General features: G+C 39.8%; 1 protein-coding gene across 1 annotated transcript in view; it reads left to right on the forward strand.

The window, feature by feature from the left end:
* The first annotated feature begins 534 nt into the window (after nt 1-534).
* LOC135521185 (fidgetin-like) overlaps nt 535-24,306 on the forward strand; it is a 36,017-nt gene continuing 12,245 nt past the window's right edge. The window contains 2 exon segments of the mRNA XM_064947115.1: nt 535-623; nt 1,490-1,524. Coding sequence (XP_064803187.1) covers nt 1,500-1,524 — 25 coding nt within the window. The 5' untranslated portion in view covers nt 535-623; nt 1,490-1,499.

Raw genomic sequence — 24,306 nt, forward strand, 5'->3', positions numbered from 1 at the left:
ATCAAGACAAGCAGGGAATATCCAGCATCTATTTTCCCCAAAGATACATTTGACATCCTATGTGTTGTTGTACACCAATAAACATTGTACACAGCGACTTTAATTATAATGAAATGTGTGTAGTAATTATATAATTACCCTAACAGATCAGTTTCAGATACTGGAATGCTATATTTTGATCACCAGTGAATTACCTATTTATTGCCTAATCATTATAGCCTTGGTTTTATAGCCATTTCTAATCATACAGGTGAATATATTCGTTCTGCATACTGAAGCTATATATTTCATGTGAAATCTATTGTTCATAATGAAGAGCAAATCAATTGCCCAATGTTAACGCAGCCTAACAATATATACTGTCACGTCAATGTTTTTGGAAGCGCTTTGAATTTGCCACCTCTGCTAGAATACATGCGCAGTGCGCCGCATTATGCCTTCTGTAGAGCAGCTGTCCAGTGTTTGGAATTCCAACATGGCAGAGGCTGTGGTCAGTCTTCATTTGACTTGGAATGGTTTCAAATCGCAAACAGTCGCGCTTAACCTGAACACCCATTCATCAAGCATATCCAGTGGATCGATGTTACTCTAATCTTTGAAGCTGCACTGTCATATATACACAGGTAAGAGTTAATGTGTCTCTATTTTCGATATGAACAATTAAAAAGAAGCGAGGCTGCACTACGTAAGAACAAGCGCTTTACGGTATGCGTTCTCACGCGTCATGCAAAATTGCAGGTTTAGAGTCGCTGTGGTAGTCACATATACAGTTATAACGTATTTAAAATATTTTAGATAGGCATTTACCAAATACAGAAGTACTGCGAGGATGTGAAGTTTATGCCACCGCTGAGAATCACTCAGGCGCTTGTGGATTTAATGATTTCAGAATAAATCATTGTGTCGAGGGCGATACAAATTGTTTCAAAGTAATTTCCAAGTAAATGCATGTATGATAATCTCAAGATAACAAACTTACCGCGATAACTGCTTGTGTGAGGTTAATAAATACGTACGTTGACATTGCGCTCTTCGTGGTGACAATTGACTACATGTAATCTATTATTAAAAGTAATGGGACATCATGATGCTTTAATCGCTTCCTCTAATGGGGTTACACAAAAAAATGTGTATATATATATATATATATATATATATATATATATATATATATATATATATATATATATATATATATATATATATTTATGTCATCATACGAAGCCTCAACAAGGAACAAGGAGAACTGACATAGGCTTTACACTCGTGCTTATGTGTTTTTCCTCTCCGCATGCTATCCAAGAGATTTTGTTGTTTTTTGTATTTATTTTTTAATTATATGCATGTAGGTTCAAATTAATACCTGACGAAAGGGCCCACGTTTCAGGCAGTGATATTCGATAGCTGAGAGGAAAAGTGAGAAGCAACCTTTGGAATTGCTCCTCGTGAAAATTCCGATTCTGCTGTTTTCCTTTTCCCTTGTTTTTAGGCTTGAAGACATGATCACTAGCACCGGTATTTATGGTATGTTGGACAATTTCACTTATTGATTACATGATAACTGGGAGACATTTTCCGGTGCGTTTATGGTGTATGCATGGCTCGTTTTAATGTTGAAAAGTTAAACACTGGATGAGGTAGCAATTTCAGAAATAGTTTGAAATAGAAATATCATGTTTATCATCTGGTTGCACTTGATCACATTTGGGATTTGCTATAATGTTATTTTAGTGTATGTGTTCAAAATTAAATGTTAACTAACCTACACTAGTGTGCTACTACTAATAATGATAATAATAACAATAGTAGAGGAATAGCATAATACTGAAACTAGCCTGTTAATAATGATATTAGTCTATTATTAGTTTCACATTGTGTAAATTAGAAGTTTGTGTGTAATATCTGTCTTTTGCATTCAAAATGCCTGGTTTTCGCATACTGTTCCATCTTAACTACTTTTGCATGTGTCCTAAAATGTATGTTCTGATGTATTGTCATATTTAATTCACCATTTATCTTTACATGATGCAAAATGCTTCCCCTATCCGCATAAACAAAATGATAGGGAGGGTTTCAGATTAACATCATTTAAAAGTACTATTTGAGAGTGGGAGACCGGCTCTTATGTCATAGACAAAGTGATTGCCGGATGAGGTATTTCTTCCACGTATGTTACAAGATCTAATGTATTTTCTCTACTGTTTTGCCTGTCTCTGATTGAATTAAACCAACACATTAGACCACTGGCATTAGCTCCAAATTGAATGGTCATGCAACCAGCATAGTCCAGGGGCTGTTTCCTCATTTAAGACATTCATGCTTATGAAAGTGTTTGGGTTATTAACTCTGTTTTTGTGGTGAAATGAATGGGTAAGTGGCCCGTCAAATCTTGACTTTTTTACATTTGAGCAGACGCTCTCATCCAGAGCGATTCACAGGAGCAATTAGGGTTAAGTGCCTTGCCCGACAGATGTTTCACCTAGTCAGCTCAGGGATTCGAACCAGCGATCACTGGCCCAACACTCTTACCAGCTAGGCTACCTGCTGTGTCAACAGTTGACCTATGCACGTGTTACTAATCAGATGTTACTTTGTATATGCCATTTCTGATATGGAGAGTTGATAAATGATAGTTATTTAAAACCAATAAATAACATGTTAGCCTACTTTCATGGCTACGGTCTGCCTCACAGACAGCAAAAGGTTCGAATTAGAGGAAACGTTTGTGTGTGAACGTTCAGTACAGGCGTGTATTGTGAAGTAGGCCAATGTGTGAGTTAATCAATAAGGACAATGATCAGCAGCACAACTCCCACATTCTAAAGTGCTGTTTAGGACCCCTCAAATTAGTCTTGTGTTGTGCTGTCTTTTTCCGTTTTTAACATTATGGGAAACTTTGCTCATTCTTTATTTTAATATCATAACATTCACATTCAGCATTTACACATTATTTGTCTTCACCAGAATTGGTTAACCTATTTCTATAGTCTACAGGGGCACATATTACGATCCGCTGCCATCCACAGCACACTCCACAAGTTTTAGCAGTTGTTTGGGGGGTATTAAATACATTTACTACACATTCATACTTCACATTATAATATTGACACATGAGGATACATTCTGTTTCAGAACTTCTTGGTTTAGCTGTATGAAGTTTTGATCCTCAAATTGAACACTTGTTTTCTCAATACAGTAATCCAAAATAGTTTTGTTCACACATCTCATTTGCATTTATATGAGAGGGACTTAAATCATCAACAGAGAGCTGAAGTGTGTTTTCATTCCTCTTCAGGAAAATGTACACCACAACCACTTCCATTATGCTGGAGTGTTTTGCTGTAATGTGTTTTCATAAAAGTGGACATGGCCATACAGTTACATGTGTGTTTTTTTTGTATTTCTCACTGATTTTTCACATGGCTGATGGTTTTAGGTGAAACTAACTATTTGCATTCAGCACTTGCTCTCAAGATGTAGCTGTGTGGTGTAAAAAACTGTGAATTGAGCATTTCTGCTTCCTTTCAACACATGAACATCTTACTTTTTACATGTCAGTTATGAGTACAGTAGTCTTTAATTTGGCTATTAGTAGCTGAGGATAGAATAGATAAGAATAGATTACTAGGACCTAGTCCCATTAATTACTATGTCCTAACATAGCACCGGCGCCATAGGCTGCTGATAGGAGATTTTCTTTAGTCCTGATTGAACCTTTTTGGCTTCTCCAGTGTGTGTGTTGACTGCTCTGACAACTCTGTTTATTTCTCATTTGGTTGCACTTCGGATTGTGGTTGACATGGATCCTCTAGTTGAGTTTTGCACTGCGCTTGATGACAGATGCTGACCACTCCCCTTTTCACCACTCTCTTTTCTCCTTTATGCCTGGCATGTTGACGTATTAGCAGAGTACTTAATGAGCAAATACCGCAGCGTGATAGAGCTTAGCTTTTGACAGCGTGACTAAATTCTACTACAGACTTATTGTTTTTCATTGCATCCACATTTCTTGCGACACCCTTCATGATGTTGGGTTTTATATTGCGAAAGATACCGTATGCAACTGTTGCAATTAGGCAAACTACATTTGCAGTGTATATTTTTTGGGAAACATATAGTTAATAACTTTGTCATAAATAATGCAAATGTACATGCACACACTCCTGAATAGTTTAAATACATGTATGGCCATCAGTTTTCTGTGTTGCTTAAACAAATGTATGTAATTGTAAGAATTTTCGTTGTTTCTTGTTTTGAACTTTTCTCGACATTGCAACCCTATTGACTTTGGACAGCATGTATACGAATCATATAGCAACAGTTAAGCATGCTGCTGATGAAAGAAGAGTGAAACTAGATAACGCCCTTGAAGTCCTAAAAAGGCTTGACGCAGATAAAGCTGTAAGTCTTCACCAGATGCATTTGGCGCATGTGACAAAACATTGATTTGATTTGATAGTACATGCATTTGATCAGAATGGTGCTGAGCCAGTGGAATTATATTTTTCATTGTCCACGAAAAGCTATTCTTGACCATTTAGAGTACTGTACAATTCAAATTGTATTCTTCAGCAACCCTTGAGTGAAGAACATAGGATATATATTCTGGATGCTACTCAACAAGATTGGGATGCTAGTCAATACGGTGATCTGTTGAAGCTCAGTTGGTAGAGCATGGTGCTTGTAACACCAGGATAGTGGTTTCAAATCCCAGATCCACCCATATGTGAAATCTATACATGTGGGACTGTGTTTTGCTTTGGATAATCATATACCTATAGTTAAGCATACTGCTGCTGAAAGAGATGTGAAACTAGGTAGTGCTTTGGATAAAAGCAACTGCTAAATGGCATACAGTGCCTTCAGAAAGTATTCACACCCCTAGACTTTCTCTACATTTTGTTGGGTTACAGCCTGAATTTAAAATGTATTACATTTAAATTGTTTTGTCACTGGCCTAAACAGAATACTGCATAATGTCAAAGTGGAATTTGAGATATTTTTTTGTTGTAATTTAATTAAAAATGAAAAGCTGAAATGTCTTGAGTCAATAAGCATTAATCCCCTGTGTTATGGTAAGTTCAAGAGTAAAAAATATGTTTCACAAGTCACATATCGCAGAGTGAAAAGAAGGAGGCCTGTACAGAATAAAATATTCCAAAACATGCATCCTGTTTGTAACAAGGCACTAAAGTAATACTCCAAAATAATTTAGCAAAGCAATTCACTTATTGTCCTGAATACAAAGTGGTATGTTTGGGACAAACACATTACTGAGTACCATTCTCCAAATGTTCAAGTAGAGTGGTGGCTGCATCATGTTATGGGTATACTTGAAATTGTTAAGGACTGGGGAGTATGTCAGGATAAAAAATGATCAGAATGGGGCTAAGCACAGGCAAAATCCTAGAGGAAAACCTGCGTCAGTCTGCTTTCCACCAGACACTGGGAGATTAATTCACCGTTCGGCAGTACAATAACCTAAAACAAACCCATAGCCTACACTGGAGATGCTTACCAAGAAGACAGTGAATGTTCCCGAGTGACCGAGTTACAGTTTTGACTTAAATCTGCTTGAAAATCTATGGCAAGACTTGAAAACAGTTGTCTATCAATGATCAACAACCCTTTGAAAATAATTATGGGGAAATATTGTTCCATCCAGGTGTGCAAAGCTCTTAGAGACTTACCCACAAAGGTGATTCTAACATGTATCGACTCAGGGATGTGAATACTTATGTAAATGAGATATTTCTGTATTTCATTATAAATAAATTAGCATAACTGTCTAAAAACATGTTTTCACTTTGTCATTATGGGGTATTGTGTTTAGATGGGTGAGAGAGAAAAAATCAATTTAATCAATTTTGAGTTCTGGCTGTAACATAACAAAATGTTGAATAAGTCAAGGCGAATGAAAACCCTCTGAAGGAACTTTATATTATTACTATATATGATACCACCACATTCTCTTCTTCTTGGAGCAACAAGTCCTCACAAAACATAGAAGGCACAGAGCCTTATGATATTGACATTTCTGTCCCCTCTCATTACGATATAAACCTCAGAATTCACTGGTCAAACATGTTTGATTTTTTTAGCCACTATTTGAGATACTTTTCACTCTAGCATTTTCTTAACCAACACCATACATTTTTATTTTTTTATTTTACCTTTATTTAACTAGGCAAGTCAGTTAAGAACAAATTCTTATTTTCAACGACGATCTACAAACAGTGGGTTAACTGCCTGTTCAGGGGCAGAACGACAGATTTGTACCTTGTCAGCTCGGGGGTTTGAACTTGCAACCTTCCGGTTACTAGTCCAACTCTCTAACCACTGGGCTACCCTGCCGCCTATCATACATATGCTGTATGCATACACTTTCAGATGTTATCCCGTTGAATTGTAGAATATAGCTGTTTTGAACACACTCATTCCACCTTGTCAGATGCTTGGGAACCCTGTCCTACAACAAATAGCACTACTGCTTCCGATTAACACCAGGTATAGAGATCGTAGACTACAGACAGTCTGGTAGAACCATAATGAAGCAGTGGGATTTCACCGTTGTCTGTAGATGGTGTACCTTCCTCCCTCAGAGAGCTACAGTATAGGGTGCATTATGATAAGTGAGGGCTCGTATTGGCTTCAGTGGGAAGATGTGACCAGAGCCATTTCCTGTGACATGGTGTGTGTATGAATAAGGCTGTCAGGTTTTTATTGTCCTTTAATAGTGACAATTAAAGTGAGCTTGTGACTAACTTAAGTAACTCCTGTGTAAACACCCCCTGGGAGGTCTGCGGGGCTGTTGTAAATTGATAACACGCTCATCCCTACTGACGGATACATTTGTCAGCAACTGTAACAAATCCCATTCAGTCTCTCCCGTCTCAATTCTAGACAAAAGCCTTGTGCAAATGAAACCAGTACAAGGTTGTCATCTTTAAGCAAATATGTTAAGTGTTGTCTTTCGTGCTTTTCGTCTGAAAAGCGAGGGAGAGCCCAAGGGAGTGAGACTCATGCAAATAGAACAAATCTCATCTCTTCTCAGAGCAGCATCCCCCTCTTCTCTCTACCTCTCCCTCTCTCTCTCTCTGTCTCTTTCGTCTCCCTCATGGCAGCTTGCTATGTTATCTTTGTGTGTGTCTCGGTGCGCTGACAATTTCTCCAGTGATCTAAGTTGGGGTGCATTAGAAAGTGGAAACAGCTGTCTGTTGCTATACTGAGAGACGTGTGTGCTCTACTGCAAAGACGAAGGATCATGAATCCCTGACATCCTCCCCTCCCACCCCTTCCACCATCTCATTTAGACACAGGGACTGTCTGCTCACTGTGTTTTTTGTTTGTTCTGACTGACAGCATAGCATAGACATTTTCTGAAATGCATGTGGGTCCATTATCAGTTGCTTGGGCTTAAACTTCACATCTCCTTCCTTCTGCCCTGTTCTCTTATTTATGTACACTTTCTGGATCTAAAGACAAACGTTTCTATTGAGATCCTTCGTACACTTAATACACTCACACAGGGATAACACTGGACATTAACTGACTCCATTATCATACACCTGGTTTTATATCCATTAGATGTGGTTTAGTGTAGGCCACTTCTTATTGGCTATTGTGTTACTTCCATAAACTCATAGTGGTAGTCGTTTGGTCTTAAAAGGCACTGGGTCCATTTCTTTTGAAGCCCTTGTCTTTTAAGGGGTTTAAACCCCAATTCAGATATATGCTTGACATTTACTGTACGTGTTGTGGAAAGAGCAGCGTTTTTCAAACAGTTGCTTTATTCAACCTTTTCTGAAGATTAGCAGTTGACTGTTGTGTTTTAGTGTATTTAGAGCCAGGTTACCTCTAACCTTACCCTCACCTTAACCCTAGCCATCACCCTTAAAACCATAACCAGTGGCTTTAGAAAATAGTCAAATGAGGAACATTTGCACATAGAATTGTAATATGCATACATCCTGCAAGAGAATAGAATGAATTATATCCTTTAGGCATGATACCAGGTAGCACTCAGTCATTAACACATCAATTGTTTGACTGACCAACATGTTAGTCTGCATAACCTCATCCGTCCTGGTCTTTCATATAGATCTTACTATTCCACAGTATACTGAGCTTACTTAGTGACCGGTAATGATTTCAAAATTCCTACAGCAAAATTCCTCGCTCAGGCCATGTATGTCATACAGGGTAATTTAAATCATTGAAATGTATCGTAACGTTAAAGCCCTTTTCTTGCCATTTGAAACAATGAAATGTAGGGTTTTGTTTCATCTCGTTCACTTAAGCCTGTCTCTGTCTCTCTGCACTCATAAAGAGCGGAGGAAGCACAGAGCCTATTGGGGATTGGTTAGAATAGACAATCCCCAGGTGTACAAAACTAGGTTTTAGCAGTAATGCTTTTAATCTGGACTTGTAGGAGATTCGTATGCATTCATAGATTTGCTTCAGTAATGATCATACCCCCAGTGGCAGTGAGAGAGACATTTTTCCTAAATCACTGAGGTCCTCATTACACTGTTTACATTTTAATTAGACATGCAAAAACTTTTGATTTCTAATGGCCATAATGATTGGAGATTTTCTCCTCTTTAGTTCAAGGGAGGCAGAGGCTCCATGCGGATCATACAGTTATACTGTAATGGCAGGAGGAGCCGTTCCTCTGATGACAGCTCACCATGCTAAGAAATATATTTTTAAAGGCCCAGTGCAGTCAACATTTGATTTTTGTATCATATTGTACAACATCTGATGAGACTAACATTGTAAAAGTCAGATTGTTTTCAATCAGTTTTATTTCCTGATAGTTGCTGGCTGAAAGTACAATCTACACAGGACCTAATCAGCAGGGTTGCATGGGCGGGAGTTTTTTTGGCTTTCCATGGTGACATCACCATGCGGTAATATACCAATAACAAAAAAAGATGAAAATCTCTCTGCCAATAACAGCTAGTTTTCGGTTTCCACCTCCCTACTCAGACCATGCCTGGAGCTGGCCATGAGTGCTCTCTTAAACATGTTTGGGCGAGGCAAATTATTGTCAAATTGTTATCATATCAAGAAATATTCAAACAAGTTTGATAGTTTTAAAATTACAGTACATTCTTATGTATTAAAAGTTTTGCTCTTGCAAGGACTTGTATAGATGACTGGATGTGGCTCCCTAAAGCCGATCTTGCCATGTGAGGTAGCCGATGGGAATGACAGGAAATGTCAGACAATCAAGGATTCTATTCAACAAATTCTACAATTTAATGATTTTCAAAATTAGGGACATTTCAAAAAATTGTTAGAGTTTATCATTCTGTTCTTGAGTATGTAGCTTAACATTGAACATCCTTGGAAAAAAAGTGGGCGCTTTTTCCTGCTTCAAGGTGTTTCCCTGCATAATGCTTTTAGCGTTTTCTATAGCATTTGAAGCACCTCACAAGAGGATAAGAGAATATGTTACTGTATTGAAATTCCACTTGTCTTCTCACAAAACACATGTCTAATCATTTGAGCGAGGCCACCATCCTTGGTAGCCTCCAAGCCCATGTATTCAACAAGTCTGGAACAGAACACATACTCGACTCAAGATTCAGGTCAAAGCTTCCAATTAACATTTTGTCTCTTTTTAGAGCTAGGGTACATCTAAGATCAAGCAATAGTTAACATTCTTTTATTTACTATAATATCCTTGAGTGTTTGAAATGCATTGTATTATTCCAGGTTCATATTATTTTCTAGTCTCTTCATCTTGGTTAACTTTGTGTTGGATTGCAATTGGGAACATGGAAGGAGTCTGCATGTGCTGTAATTCAGCCTCCATAATCATAATTTGTAAAATGCCAGGTTGATTTCTTTTAATTAGAGATTTTGCCACAAAAGACATTAGTACCTGTACAGCTTCTTACTGACTATACCAGAATAGATTCACATAATGACACAGTAATTGTGTAATTACTGTATTGAAATGAATGTCTCAATAAAGTTATACATTAATATTCAAGAGACTAGGCATGCGTTTCCGTGAATCTGAAAGTCAATGTTTTAGCTGCTTTTCTGTCTTGGAAATTCCTTCTGGAATGATGAATAGAGTCATCACTTTGACTGGTTAATTATCTCAAATTGATATTTTGATGTTTCACTAAAGAACACATAAAATAAGTCAAATCTTAATTAGGAAGATGATCATAGGGAGACACGCTATCAGTGGTGCTCGCTAACTTCACAGTGATTCATTCATCCTCGGCGGAATTGTGTGGCTGACAGGTTGGCTGGGTGCCATGGACTGGCAGAGAGAACCTTGAGTGCCGGGGAGAGGATGGGTCTGAGAGGCCTGTCTGCAGGAGAGGAGAGCGGGTGAGGAGAGAGGAGAGGGAAAGAGAGGGGCTGGTACACTGCCATGGAGGTTTAAGGCATCAGGCTGCGGCGGGCAGGCTGTGTGTCTGCGGTGTCAGTGACGTGATGATATCAACCAGTGCAGGGGTGAGTGAGTGCTACTGGCCGTGGCGGGTGGGTGTGTGGGGAGTGGGGGCTAGACTACGTAGTGTGATTATCTCATCCTGCCTTCTGCACTGGAGCGCGCCACTTTAGAGAGAGACAAACGGCAGACAACCCTGTCTCATCCTAGTCTTTTTCCAAGGCAAATTTCCTACGTCCTGGTTTTCTATTCGAGTTTAGACTAGGCTGCCTAGTTAAACAAAGTACACAATGAAGCAAATGCTTGTGTCTAAAGTTAGTGTTTTGAAACGGAAAAGATTAGCGTCGAGAACAAAGTGGTGCGTCGCTCTCCGTTGTTTTCATAAAAGCAGAAACGTTTCGCATGAGCAGATGCGAAAAGCAGCCTATTTGTTGCCTGTTGATTGATATTGCTTATTTGGTAGACCAGGTGCAGCAATATATTACTGAACAGTATAATGATGATCCTCAAAAGACTGGAGATGTATTTTATTGGTTAGGATATTGCAAACATCATCCCTCTTACTAACCACCTTCTTCACCCCAAGAAAATAGTGTAAGATGACCCTATTTTTAGCCACAAAGGCACAATATGTTTGGTTTCAAATGAGCTTAAAATGAGTTTCCATAAAGTTAATTTCAGCTCCTGCACAATACAAAACACTCACTGTTGCACAGGGATGTTTGTTTTTATACAACGGGTGGTTCTAATCCTGAATGCTGATTGGTTAACACGGTTTGTAAATACTGTACACATAGAATGAATAATGCCCCACTGTGAAACCTTTGACCCTATCTATGTCCTGTGCTCAAATTGTGTGGACTAGGTGTGGATAAACGCAAAGCCAATATATGGGATCAGATATCTAAAGTTACTTGGAATACCATGAGTCCTTTGTCTCTCTCAGCCACAAGCAGACTATCCCATTGGAAACGGAAAGCCATGGAAAGGTTTGTTTTGCGTGTGGCCTATTTGACGTTGCCTCTTAGTGTCCACATGGAATTAGATTAATTTAAACCAGGGGGGGGGGGGGGGGGGAGTCCTCATAAAGAGTTCAGCATCATCCTGGAGCTTTATGAGGGCCGACACCTCTTTTGTGTTCATTATCGGGAAATCACCTCAGGGAGTAGTGTTGACTTTGCATGGTCTAAAATAGCTGTTACAGAGCACTGTTCCATGCTCTCTGGTTCACTTAGATTCCTGGGCTCGGGGGAGGGAGGTGGAAATACCCAATCAACGTTTTGCTGAGAAACCTTAAACATTGTGTTAATTCTGTCTGTTTCGAAAAGGGAATCAAGTCAGCTGAAGCCCTATATTGGCGGTCTATCCTTTTCTAGTATGTTCTGACCTTTATTCTAGTTAAGCTGGTGCCTGGAGGAAAGTATGGACTCTGAGGAGACTTCGGTACAAACGAATGCCCCCTTTCGGAGAGTGGTTACCCATATTATATTGATCTCATGTTCTCTGATATTGTTCATATTTTGTGTTTGAGGGAGGAACATGATATTGAGTCTGGTTAGTTGACGAACCATCGAATTACTGTAACTGACCAGTTGTCAGTGATTGGCACCCCAAAGTCAGCAGTACATACCGTATTGCTAAATCAAAATGTTCATTGCCAGTCCCGTCGCTCGAGTGTCCTTCCTCTTTAGCCAAGGTGATATTATTCAAGTACTTACCACTCACTTAACTTCACTACCGTTTTCAAGACTAAGTATGACCCAGGTTTCTTTGTTTTGAAATGTGATATTTAAATGTAACAGGGAAAGGGAAAAAGTGTTCATTATTTTGGAATAAAACAGGAATTAGTCACCAAAGAGGGTTCTTACTCAATAACTATTTCTATCCAAAATATTAGCATTTATTAGATTTTTATCAGCACACTTGGCCAAAGTAGATTTAGCTCTATGCCAAACCCTGACTGAATCGGCACGCCCACATATTTAACCGTATCCCCAGAGCCCTCAGCCACCCCTGTTGTTTCCATTATTGACTCCAAAAGTTTTATGTAGTATGGAAGGTTAGGGGGGGCGATTTTTGTTTTTGTCTGACTAAATGTATCTAGAGCAAAGTCACTGCTTTATTCAAAATTTGCTCTGCCTTGGGATGCAGCGGTTGCATGTAGGAGGAGTGAGTGCTTGGACAGGGGATGAGTCATGTATGGTGGCAGGCTGTGTGTGCCTGTCAATCTGTCACCCAGGCCTAATATTCATCCCTAGAGATACCTGGGGGAGACCCCACCAGCACCCGGTCTGCCTCAGCTGCCGGCCACGCGGTGACAACAGCTTCCCACAGAGAGGGGGGAAGTGTCATTGTATATATGTAAACTAGTGACAGATGACCGGAGACATGTGGTCCGTGGACACTAGGGCTGAAAGTAAACAAGACTGCTTGTTTGCCTCTCTCTCCCCTTATCCCTCTCCGTTCTGGACTAAAGAGACAAAACATCAAGCTCCACAACCATGGTGGAATACGTTGACAACAAAGTCAAAGATATGAATAAAAAAGGATGCAAATCATTTGGCATGAAAGTGGCATACTACATGTGGAAGCTTGTGTTTCTTTTTGAAAGGCCTTTGCTAATAATTGCAAAGGAGTGAAGATTTTGTGTGTAGGCCTTCAGGCAGCTTTTCTAGGTCACAGAGGTTATGAAGGTCAGTGTTACACTCCCAGCAGCCTTACTTCAACCCTCACTCTGGAAGTAGAACATGCAACGTCACATCGAGCCAGAAAGGATGTGGATTCCAGGCCTCAGTGGCCAGAGGCTGCACATGTGGAATCTGCTCGGGTATTTGACCTGAGTGTTTGAAACTGGGAATGCTCCCTGTGGGTTGTTGTTATTTCATGCATACCCAAATGAACAGCTCGGTGATAGCCTTGTGCAGAGCGTTCGCGTATTGTAGAGACTTACTGTTGACTATTCATCAAGTGGACTCGTAAGCCTACCAGCCAAAAGCAGATTTGCTAAACATTATGCACACTAGCTGCAAGAGAGCCAAAATGGAATGAATAAATCAGAAACGTGTTATGAGGGAAATAGTATCTGTAAAACATTGCCCTTTTTGTAGGCTAGTCATCAGGATACAACAGACTATTCTCACCATAACAAGTTTTCAGCTTGAACAACAGAAGATGGGCTTTTAAGACTGTTTATTGCCCAGTGAGTGCTGGGTCAGGGATGATGGTAAATACGGAAGGGGGTAGTGGACATAAATCTTCTTGATAAAGCAATAAGGCCCGAGAGGCCATGGTATCTCATGAAAATGGGTATTGCTACGGGGCGTTGTTAGACACTGAGTAACATTAACAATATACTGTATCATGGCCCCCAGTGCATTGTCGCTTTATTAAAACATGTCCACCCACATTTCCATGAAAGAAAGGTGATCAAATGTTTCACGAAGATCCTGCCGCAAATCACTGTTCAGTTACTAAGCAACGGCACTAACAATACACCACCGTAGGACGGCAATATGTAGGAGCGCAGAGTTTAAACAATGGCTCATGAAACCCCATAATTTCCCCATGAATACAACCTCATTGCCCACTACCGTTCTCACAAACGTCATTGGACCTGTGGCGGCAGGGTAGCCTAGTGGTTAGAGCGTTGGACTAGTAACCGGAAGGTTGCAAGTTCAAATCCCCACACTGACAAGGTACAAATCTGTCAAATCTGTCATTCTGCCCCCGAACAGGCAGTTAACCCAAAGTTATTGAAAATAAGAATTTGTTCTTAACTGACTTGCCTAGTAAAATAAAGGTTAAATAAAAAATTGTAGAAAGAGTAACTAGCAAGCTTCAATTGTGCTGTCACAATTTGTATCAAATGAAACAGTGGTGAACTGTTCCTAACTTTGTCAATACTCTCTCAAGTAACTTATTTACAATAAGGTAAACTTCTAGTCCTGTTTTACTGGTCAGCTTAATATTATGGTTTGGAATGAATCACCATTAATTCATGAGGAGACATCTGTTGCAACCAACATAAATGGACATGACAGAGAGGAACAGGGAGCAGTGTTAATTGGATGGCGCAGCATTGTCTTTTTGCATGAACTTTTTCTGCATTTGATCATTCTTAAAATATGATTGTACCACATGATGGCTTAGACTCACTTAGACTCGGGGCCATGTGTCTTTACTGTATGAGCGAAGCATCTGATGTTACTGTCTGTGTTTGCCGGTGGGGGGGGGGGGGAATCCATCAGCTCTGATGAGATCCTGCACCTTAGAGTATACCCATGCCAACCTATTTATTTTAAGCCCAAAGACTGCTATTGTGCTATTTTTAGTTCCACACAATTCAAAGAGACAATTCACATTTGAGCAATGGGTGGGTGACCCTAGGTTGTGTATATCGATTGGGATTTGTTTCTTAATAGAATTTTGTCTAATTAATTCGATTTTAATTGGGAGAAAGCGGAACATGCAAATGCGGCACATTCTGATTCAATCGTTATTTAAACTACGTTAAAAAAAATTGTACATCAGCGTCTACTTAATGGAATATCGTTGTTCTTTGTTGCGCTTTGTATTGTGCTTTAAGAAGTGATCAGAACAGGTCATTCTGGTGTGGTGGAACAATATATATCTAATGGGTTAAGGATAAATAATACATTAGAAAGACATCTGTTTTACAACTGCCTTGTCTTTTAATTATCACCGGTGACCATCATTCCCTGCACCATGTCTGCTTAATGTGTGGCTCAGTCGGTAGAGCATGGCGCTTGCAACGCCAAGTGTCGTGGGTTCGATTCCCGCTGGGGCCACCCATATGTAAAAGTAGTGGCCCCAGCCGACTTGTAAGTCGCTTTGGACAAAAGCGTCTGCTAAATGGGATATATTATTATTATTTATTTTATTATAAAGCCCAAATGCAGGGATGTTAGAAATGATCTTTCGCCTCAGTCATTTAACAATTTGTAAAGGAATGTTTTGGAATAATTCATTCTACTGGGCTTCTTGGCTCATTTCCTCAAAATCACTGTCCTCTTAGCGGGCCACCCCCTCCCTGTCATCAGCACCGCCCACACTGGTTTGCACTGGGCCTCACTAGACACCATGTGAATGCTCCATCCACCACCAGTGACCACCAGCAACCCAATCAGCAGTTTACTGCCAATGGCCTCCATTTCTGCCCATTAGGCTGACCAATGACCTATGTTAACCAGTGAAGCGTATTGTAAATGTGTACTACGCTAGTGTGTTGATGCCCTTCTGGTACCTGTTACAGTAACTCACCCACTGGGTAAAAACAGGTTGAATCAACATTGTTTCCACGTCATTTTAACCCAAAAATCAATGTGATAATGTTGAATTAATGTGGAAAACTGATTGGATTTGCAAAAAGTCATCAACTTAAAGGGCATCTTGTCTTTTAAAAAAAAATCAACTTTGAACCTACATGCAATGATATGGTGATTTCTGTTTGTTTGTTGATTTCACATTGAATTCACGTTGGTTGACAACTGACCCAAATGTAAATCAAAACTAGATGTTGAAAAGACGTCTGTGCACAGTGGGCAGAGATCCCAGTTCCATGGTTTAAATGATCCCCCATTCTTTCCTGAGATAATACTATAAATTCTACAATATTCTGGATTCTCTTGAGATTTTGCAGAAAGCTTTTGGCAAAAAAAAACACCCCAATTTGTATTGATTGGCCACTTGATTAATGTAGCGTTCTAGCGATGACAAGTCATGGAAGAGGAACAGCCCTGAAGTGCATCATTCATTTTTGGCCCGACGTTTAGTTCCGAGGGAGGCACACAAATGTGTTTATACCGCTTATCGCTGCATGTTTGTCAGTTTGCAAGCTGCTTGTTGTCTCCCCTTTGCTCAACTCAGCTTTTGTCTTCTCAATTGCATTAGTTTAGAGATGTCTTTTGTCTCGGGTTGCCAATCAATACTGAGATGACAGCTGAATCCAGGCAGTGAGAACTCATACACAGATAAATAGATCGGGTCTGAATCAGGAAGTCCTAAGGACCATCCAGCACAATGGGACTGCCAAGACTTACTGAGGCTATGATGATTTCTCCATGCAACTTCTGACTAGCTTTGTTAGAAACTTTCACTTTCACTTTTGACTTCATTGTCTCTCCACTGAATAGCCGTGATATATTCTCGGCTGTAGGGCTTTAACTATATCCACAATAAAACACCAGAGCAGATTGAAAATTACGTAAATGATAGGAGGTTAAAAAAATAAATAAAAAACTGTGAACTGAGTGATACATAGAACACGTAGTAATCAGATTCTATGGAAGTGTAACTGTACTGCCCTCACCACAGAGCACTTACTGGGCAGTGTGTGCCGGTGGGCGAACCAATCTCCCAGACATCTCTCTCCTTGTAAAAGTTCCCCTTTATAGTTTCCCTACTTCACTTCAGTAACTTTATTACAGTGTAGCTGAGAGATTTCTATTTCATATTGACCTAAGATTGCTTCAGTTGTCTCATTTCACCTTTTGTCTGGCTTGTGTTGGAGAAATGACCTTCCTCCACACCGGCAGTCGATAGTGACCATACAGTAGAATGCTTCAGGGAAAGTTAGTTACGGCGACAGACAAAGTTCCTTTCTTGGTTCGTTTAATCAAACAGTTTCAATTAGTAGTCTATTGAAAAACTGTAATTGTTCTACAGATAGGAGGTAATTGAATAAAACAATGGCCTTGTCGTCTTTTGTGTGAAAGACAATCATTATATTGTTACTTTTATTGCTGGCCTGTCTCTATCAGTGTCTGTACAAAGGTCTCTTGATATATGCACTTTCTGTCATTTCTGCATGAGTTTGATAGAAGTGACTCCCCCTACAAGTGAGCTGTGCCGAGTTGTGTCGTTCGTGGGCCTGGTTATGTTGGATTTATTTTTCCTTTGTAGAAGATAGGCTCTATTCCAGCGTTCTTTAACTGCGTGGATGCCTTTGCGGAAGAGCTGAGTTCACTTTCGGGAGAACAACGAAAAAACTATTCCCCTAGTAGAGGACATGTGAGTTAGCAATGTTTTGTTCCACACAGTGTGGATGGAGTTGTGCAGCACAGAGAAAGGGAGATGCTGACCATGGGTTGTTCCTTTAGTCTTCAGAGTGTGTTTGTGTTTGCAGAGCACCTAGCAGAGAACTAGCACACCCCAGACTGGCCCTAGAGCGAGGAGACGTCCTGAAATGTAGACATCAACTGATGAAATGTCTGTCACAATAGCCTTCAGAAAGTATTCACACCCCTTGACTTTTTCTACATTTTTGTTGTGTTACAGTTTGAATTTAAAAATGGATACAATTTTGATTTCTTGTCACTGGCCTACACCCAATACCCTATCATGTCAAAGTGGAATCATGTTTTTCAAATTTTTTAGAAATTCATTAAGAATGAACAGCTGAAATGTCTTGAGTCAATAAGTATTCAACCCCTTTGTTATGGCAAGCCTGCATGGTGAAGTTATTAATTACACTTTGGATGCAAGTGTCCTTCCTAACTCAGTTGCCGGAAAGGAATGAAACAGCTCAGGTATTTCACCATGAGGCCAATGGTGACTTTAAAACAGTTACAGAGCTCAATGGCTGTGATAGGAGAAAACTGAGGATGGATCAACAACATTGAAGTTACTCCACAATACTAACCTAAATAGAAGGAAGCCTGTACAGAATTAAGATATTCAAAACATGCATCCTGTTTTCACAATGCACTAAAATAATACTTCAAAAAATGTGGCAAAGCAATTCACTTTTTGTCCTGAATACAAAGTGTTATGTTTGGGGCAAATCCAATCCAATACATTATTGAGTACCATTCTTCATATTTTCAAGCATGGTGGTGGCTGTATCATGTTATGGGTATGCTTGAAATCGTTAAGGACTGGGGAGTTTTTCAGGATAAAAAAATAACTGTAATGGAGCTAAGCACAGGAAAAACAGAGGAAAACCTGGTTCAGTCTACTTTCCACCAGACACTGAGAGATGATTCACTGTTCAACAGGACAATAACCGGAAACACAAGCCTAAATCTACACTGGAGTTTCTTACCAAGAAGCCAGTGAATGTTCCTGAGTGACCAAGATACAGTTTTAACTTAAATCCGCTTGAAAATCTATGGCAAGACATGCAAACGGTTGTTTAGCAATGCTCAACAACCAATTTGACAGAGCTTGATGAATTTTGAAAAGAATAATGGTCAAATGTTGCACAGTCCAGGTGTAGAAAGCTCTTAGAGACTTACCCAGAAAGACTCTAACATGTAATGGCTCAGGGGGTTGAATACTTATCTAATCAAGATATATTAGTGTTTTATATTTCATAAATGTTTTACAAATGTTAGAATTTTCCCCCCACTTTGACATTACAGAGTATTTTGTGTAGATTGTTGACAAAAGTAACAATTCAATCCATTTGAATCCCACTTTGTAATGCAACAAAATGTTGAATAAGTCAAGGGGTATGAATACTTTCTGAAGGCACTGTATATGGACACTGGGGAAGAGCTTCATTATTATTATTATTTTTAAAGTTGACTGTTTGAATAGCACAAGTAGATGAGTAGTTTGTTAGTCTGCCAAGACCGTTCTGGCCCATTTCCTTTACCTGTCGTCCTAGGCTTACAGTAGAGTTAGTCAGGGGCCTTGAAACAGAGCAGTGTCGATGCCTGTGGATGGGGGTGGTCAAACCTATCATAGTCGACCCAGCGCCTTGTAAACAAGAATCCATACACTCTTTCCTGCAGATTTGTGTTTTACATCAACATTGAGTTGGCAGGAATCAGATTATTAGCAGTTTTAGTCCGTTGTAAAGTCTAGTGGGCGAAAGTAATCACAGTAGTGAATCGGACCAGTGAACAAGGAAATGTGTTCATTTCCAATGGGGCCGGCCTATTGGTTTGTGAATCAAATGACCGGCTCCTCGTGTCATTAAACCTCTGAGATACGGTAAAAATCTGATAAGTGATAAATGTGTTAAACAACCCAGAATACTTTCCTCCTCCTCATTTTTTTTCTCTCTTTATTGAAGACATCCTTATGGGGACAGGACTTTTGGGACTGGGAATGGGGACGCCGGTGAGAGTGTAGATTTTGGTCAATGAGCCTTAGTGTAGCAAGGTCGCCGTCCACAGCTCCTCTCTTTTGAAGTGTGTAAGAGATCCCTGGGGAGGGATGGAGTACCCATCCTTGAACGGAGTTTGCGAGGACTTGCAAAACCCCTGCTTACATTTTTTTTTTGGGGGGGGAATGTTCTCTACGGTTAAGCAGAGCACATTTGAAACAATAACAAGTATTCTATAATTCTTCAGCTTCGCCATTTGAATTGTATCATACTGTAAGCCTAATTGTATTATTTTCCTTACAAGAACATTGGATTGTTCTCTGTTTCTGTGTTGAGGGCTGTTGATTTGCATGTCTGAGGATTTAACTGTACTTAAGACTTGTAATGGAATAGGTTGCCCTGCGTGTCTCTTGGCCTCAATAGTCATGGTTTTAATGAGCATCGCTTGGACAGAACAATGACAGCTCAGAAACACTTTCAACCCCATGATTTTGTATTACGGTTAATCAGAACATGGCAAATATAAGACACTTGTTCCTTTCAAAGCCCTATACATTGAAACTAATCGTCATTGCATAATTCAGAGTAGAATTACTGTTCACATTTGGCACGTTGAACCATCCTCTGCTCTCCTACCATTTGAACAACCCATTTGCTGCCTCTAAGCTCCGGTGAGTTTGTTTACAAATGACAGATCAATATGTTATTATTATACTCTCTGTAGTTCAGATGTCAGCCAAGATAAGTTTCTCCTGAGAATCCCCAATAGTATCCAAGGATAGAGAGTTGCTCAAGTTGTTTTCTTATTCAGTCAGGGACACAAATATATCAATGGCTCAGTAGAAAAGTAAACTGAACATGTTATATAATCAAGTATTCTTATCTCGGGAATGAGGAGTAAACCATTTTCGACAATATGAAAATGTGTTGATACGTGTGTTTACGAAAAGTATCGACTGATCTGTGAGTTTGAGAGTCCGCGCGAGCTCCATAGAGTTCAGTCATGATGTGACAACAAGCATACACTTGTGTTGAAGTACGGTTGGGTTCTGCCCTGCAATGTTCAGAGGAGATAGTTTGATGTTATAGTTTTGATGTGTTCAACTTTCAGTAGAAATCTAACACATGCTTTTTACTTGTTTGTGTAAATTACTTTACAATATTGTCTCATTTAAGGGCATACTCGATTGCCATTGTGGAGAGAATCATATGGGTCCCCGTGCAAGTTTCACTCAAATGAATTATTATAACAATCTACACAGGCAGATAAAACAGGACAAGAGGTATTGTGTGTAGGGATTTGCATAATGATGATGATTCATTGCTGTGCTTCAGCATTTCTGTATAGCATTTGATGTTGAGGTCGAAATGTGTGCAGTACTTTATGGGCATGCATATAAAGTGTGGAAATAAGAAGCTTTGTTCAAAAACAACAGAAAAAAGACAATCATCGGCCAATGAGAATGCAACGGTAGAAGAGTTGAATAGCGATGGAGATTGGCGCAATACATGCATGTGTTTCCTTGTTTTTGTCCAAGAGAGAGAGAGAGAGAGAGAGAGAGAGAGAGAGAGAGAGAGAGAGAGAGAGAGAGAGAGAGAGAGAGAGAGAGAGAGAGAGAGAGAGAGAGAGAGAGAGAGAGAGAGAGAGAGAGAGAGAGAGAGAGAGAGAGAGAGAGAGAGAGAGAGAGAGAGAGAGAGAGAGACAGAGACAGAGAGAGACAGAGAGAGAGCTTCCAGACATCTTGCAGTGTCTGTTGTCTCTACCCACAGGATTAGGCTGCTTTGTGTTCATGATACTTTTAAGAACCGCCCCAAGTCAGGCTGCAGAAAATGGAACATTTTGACATGAAGCCGTTTCAATTATTATGATGTGGCTATAGTTTTCAGTCAAGCCAAAAGGACTGTGTAACGTGTGCGTGCGTGCGCGCCCGCGTGGGTTTCTGTTAGATCTTAAACTGCCCTTTTTTGGGGTTCGGAGTCTCAGTGTGCTGGTTTTCATTGATCTGCATTGATCTGGTTTTATTTTATTTATATTTTCAATAGGTGATTGTGTTAGTTGAGTTCACATGTACAGTATGTCTTCCGTGTTCCAAATTTGCCGTGAAAAAATGACTCACTTTGGGACTTAAAATCTGGTAAAGACCTTTAGATAGTAATTATGGAGCCTCTTGGTCCCAAGCCTCTACTAGACCAACCTTGAAATAAGTCACTTGAAAATGATTATTGCAACCATTATAAGATAATGGATAGTCATTACACTCCTGCTGTCATGTGATCTTGAAACATGATGCATCCATTGTACTTACCGGCCTCTTAATATCAGAACATACTGTTTTATGATTTATAGTTACTACAATATAATGTGCATTGTGTCTTGGTTGTTGGCTCAATAATTAGCACATTTTATCTGATAAATGACCAAGCAGGAGGTGAAAGGCATTTTATTTTTCTCTATTAATGTCAGTGGGGGGAAAAAACTGACTGGATCTGTTGTTTTGAAGAGAGATTCATTTCCGCAATAATAATTCAAGCCTAGACATTTCTATTTCTCTCCTGCCATGTCTGAGTTTATGACTTCATTCTTCCGTCTCCACCTGGTATAAAAGGTATACAATTCATTGTTGGCTATATCAACTCTCTTAAATAATCCACCGTGCCATTGTTGTCGGCAACCCGTTTCAATTAAACCACAGACAATGACAATTTGCTTCGCAGAATTGAGGTAATATCCCATATTTCCGTATCCCGAAGCACTGTAAAACAAGTCCCTATGTCGTCCATCTAACGCAATCCACCGACAATAAGCACCTGTGCCTGATGGCAGCTTGGGTGTAAACAAAAGCAGTTGGATACAAGTTGGATACAACGGAAGTATATCTGGAGACTTGGAAACCTGTTTGCATTTACTGTATAGTGTAGCAGGCCCACGTCTAGCAGGGTAAATGCCACAGTGAGACACTCGCCTCTATTCCCTCGGGGATATATTGTCGGAGGTAAGAGTGCTTTTGCTTCCAGGGAAAAGGGAACAGGCACATTGTATCACTGAAGGAGCCGGCTGCTTTGAAAGGAATAATCTGTGTTTACTAGATTGAAATGATTACAGCTCTGTGACAGCGGGCCTGCCTCTGTGTCTCTGAGAATGGCATCATGAATATTACTGTGATTACAAAGAGTGGCCTTGTCACAGGAAATTGACTGTTTGATTGACAGGCCAACTACATTAATGTAATAATGATAAGTGCACTGTAGATTTACACTCATATCCTGATTGCCTTGGAGTCGTCTGGAATCTGTTAGCTCGCTTCCATTCTCTTAATCGGTGCGAAAGTAACCACAATTAACCACAACACCACTATGATTTTGACTGCTGTCTCTGACCATATTCAAAGGTAATTACTTGATTAATCGTGGTTTGAACATTTAATTAGATGACCATACCCTGGAGATAAGGTGACAAAGTCAGTTTGTTGCACTTTTGAATCCTGAAAGGTTTATTAGTTGTTATGAGCGTACGGTTCATTTGAATCATCAGATAGCAGAAAATGCTCCGCACCAGCAATGGACAGAACACATTGCAAACTCTCCTCTGTCAAATTCATTGGCAGTGCAGTCTGGGTTAGAAGTGGATGGGTTGAAACAATGAAAAAGACAGGGACTGAGGAAGGCATATCTTTACTAAATGAGGGGTTAAATGGTGCCCTGCGGTCTAAATATTCGTCGGAATTACTGCCACATGGACCACTAAATTGAGTTTAGATGTTCTTAGCTTTATATGTGAGATGAATGGGCTTCGGTTGCCAATACCGATTATTACTACATATTGCGTTAGAATTCTCTCTCCCTTCAAAATAGCTCGAGTGAATTTGAATATGAATGAGCTTGTTTTTATTTATACATGTAATTAATGTCTGTCGACAGTATTTTGCACGCTTGTCATATCGAGTGGTCTGTGTTTGCAATATAAAAGCAAAAGCTCTCGTAATTATGTTTACATCCACAGATGAAAATCCCAGGGCTGTAATGATCAGTAATTATAAAATATTTTTTTTCAGCGTGTCTACTGCCTCAGCTGTGACTATATATTGTGTGCTGCGGAGTGCAGAGTTTGTGCAGCTTAATTATGACATTGTACACGACTAAATGTACCAGTCTGCTTCAGCCCTGCAAAACACTTCCAGTGCATAATCACACTCAAGTCTGACTTTAAACAGCTCATTACAGTTAGTTTTCTAAAGGGCGGCTTATTAAACACAGTTACCTAATAAGCATCTTTGGTGGTGCAAATTGCTGGAAATGTTAATGAGTCTGATTAGGCCACGTTTCAATTACGACAGCTAGCTGTTACCTCAGCCCTCCCCCACCCCAAAAGAGCTAGGGAGAGGAGTCCAGCTCTTTATGCTTGGGAACCTCCTAGAAGGCATTGCCCTCTCTCTCTCTCTCTCTCATTCTCCTATCTCCCTTTTTCTCTCTCACACACACACACACACACACACACACACACACACACACACACACACACACACACACACACACACCTACCTACGCACACACAACTCGCATACAAAAAAAATAAAAATAAAAAACGCTCTGCCACCTCTGTGCTTCCTTTCAGCAGCCCAGTAATGAATAGAGAATTGTGCAAGCGGCAGTCCAATTTGCGCACTGGGAAATTGGATGGACAAAGCGGAGATCCAGTCCTGTTTGCTTAAAAAATGGCCAAGGCTACCAAGATTAATAGTTCTCAAAAAGGTCAGTGAGTGTCTCTGTTTCATCGGAGATGATCACAGTAGCAGAAATTAAACATCATGCAATATCA

The sequence above is a fragment of the Oncorhynchus masou genome, chromosome 29 (genome assembly GCF_036934945.1).
Source record: "Oncorhynchus masou masou isolate Uvic2021 chromosome 29, UVic_Omas_1.1, whole genome shotgun sequence".
Classification (NCBI taxonomy): domain Eukaryota; kingdom Metazoa; phylum Chordata; class Actinopteri; order Salmoniformes; family Salmonidae; genus Oncorhynchus; species Oncorhynchus masou.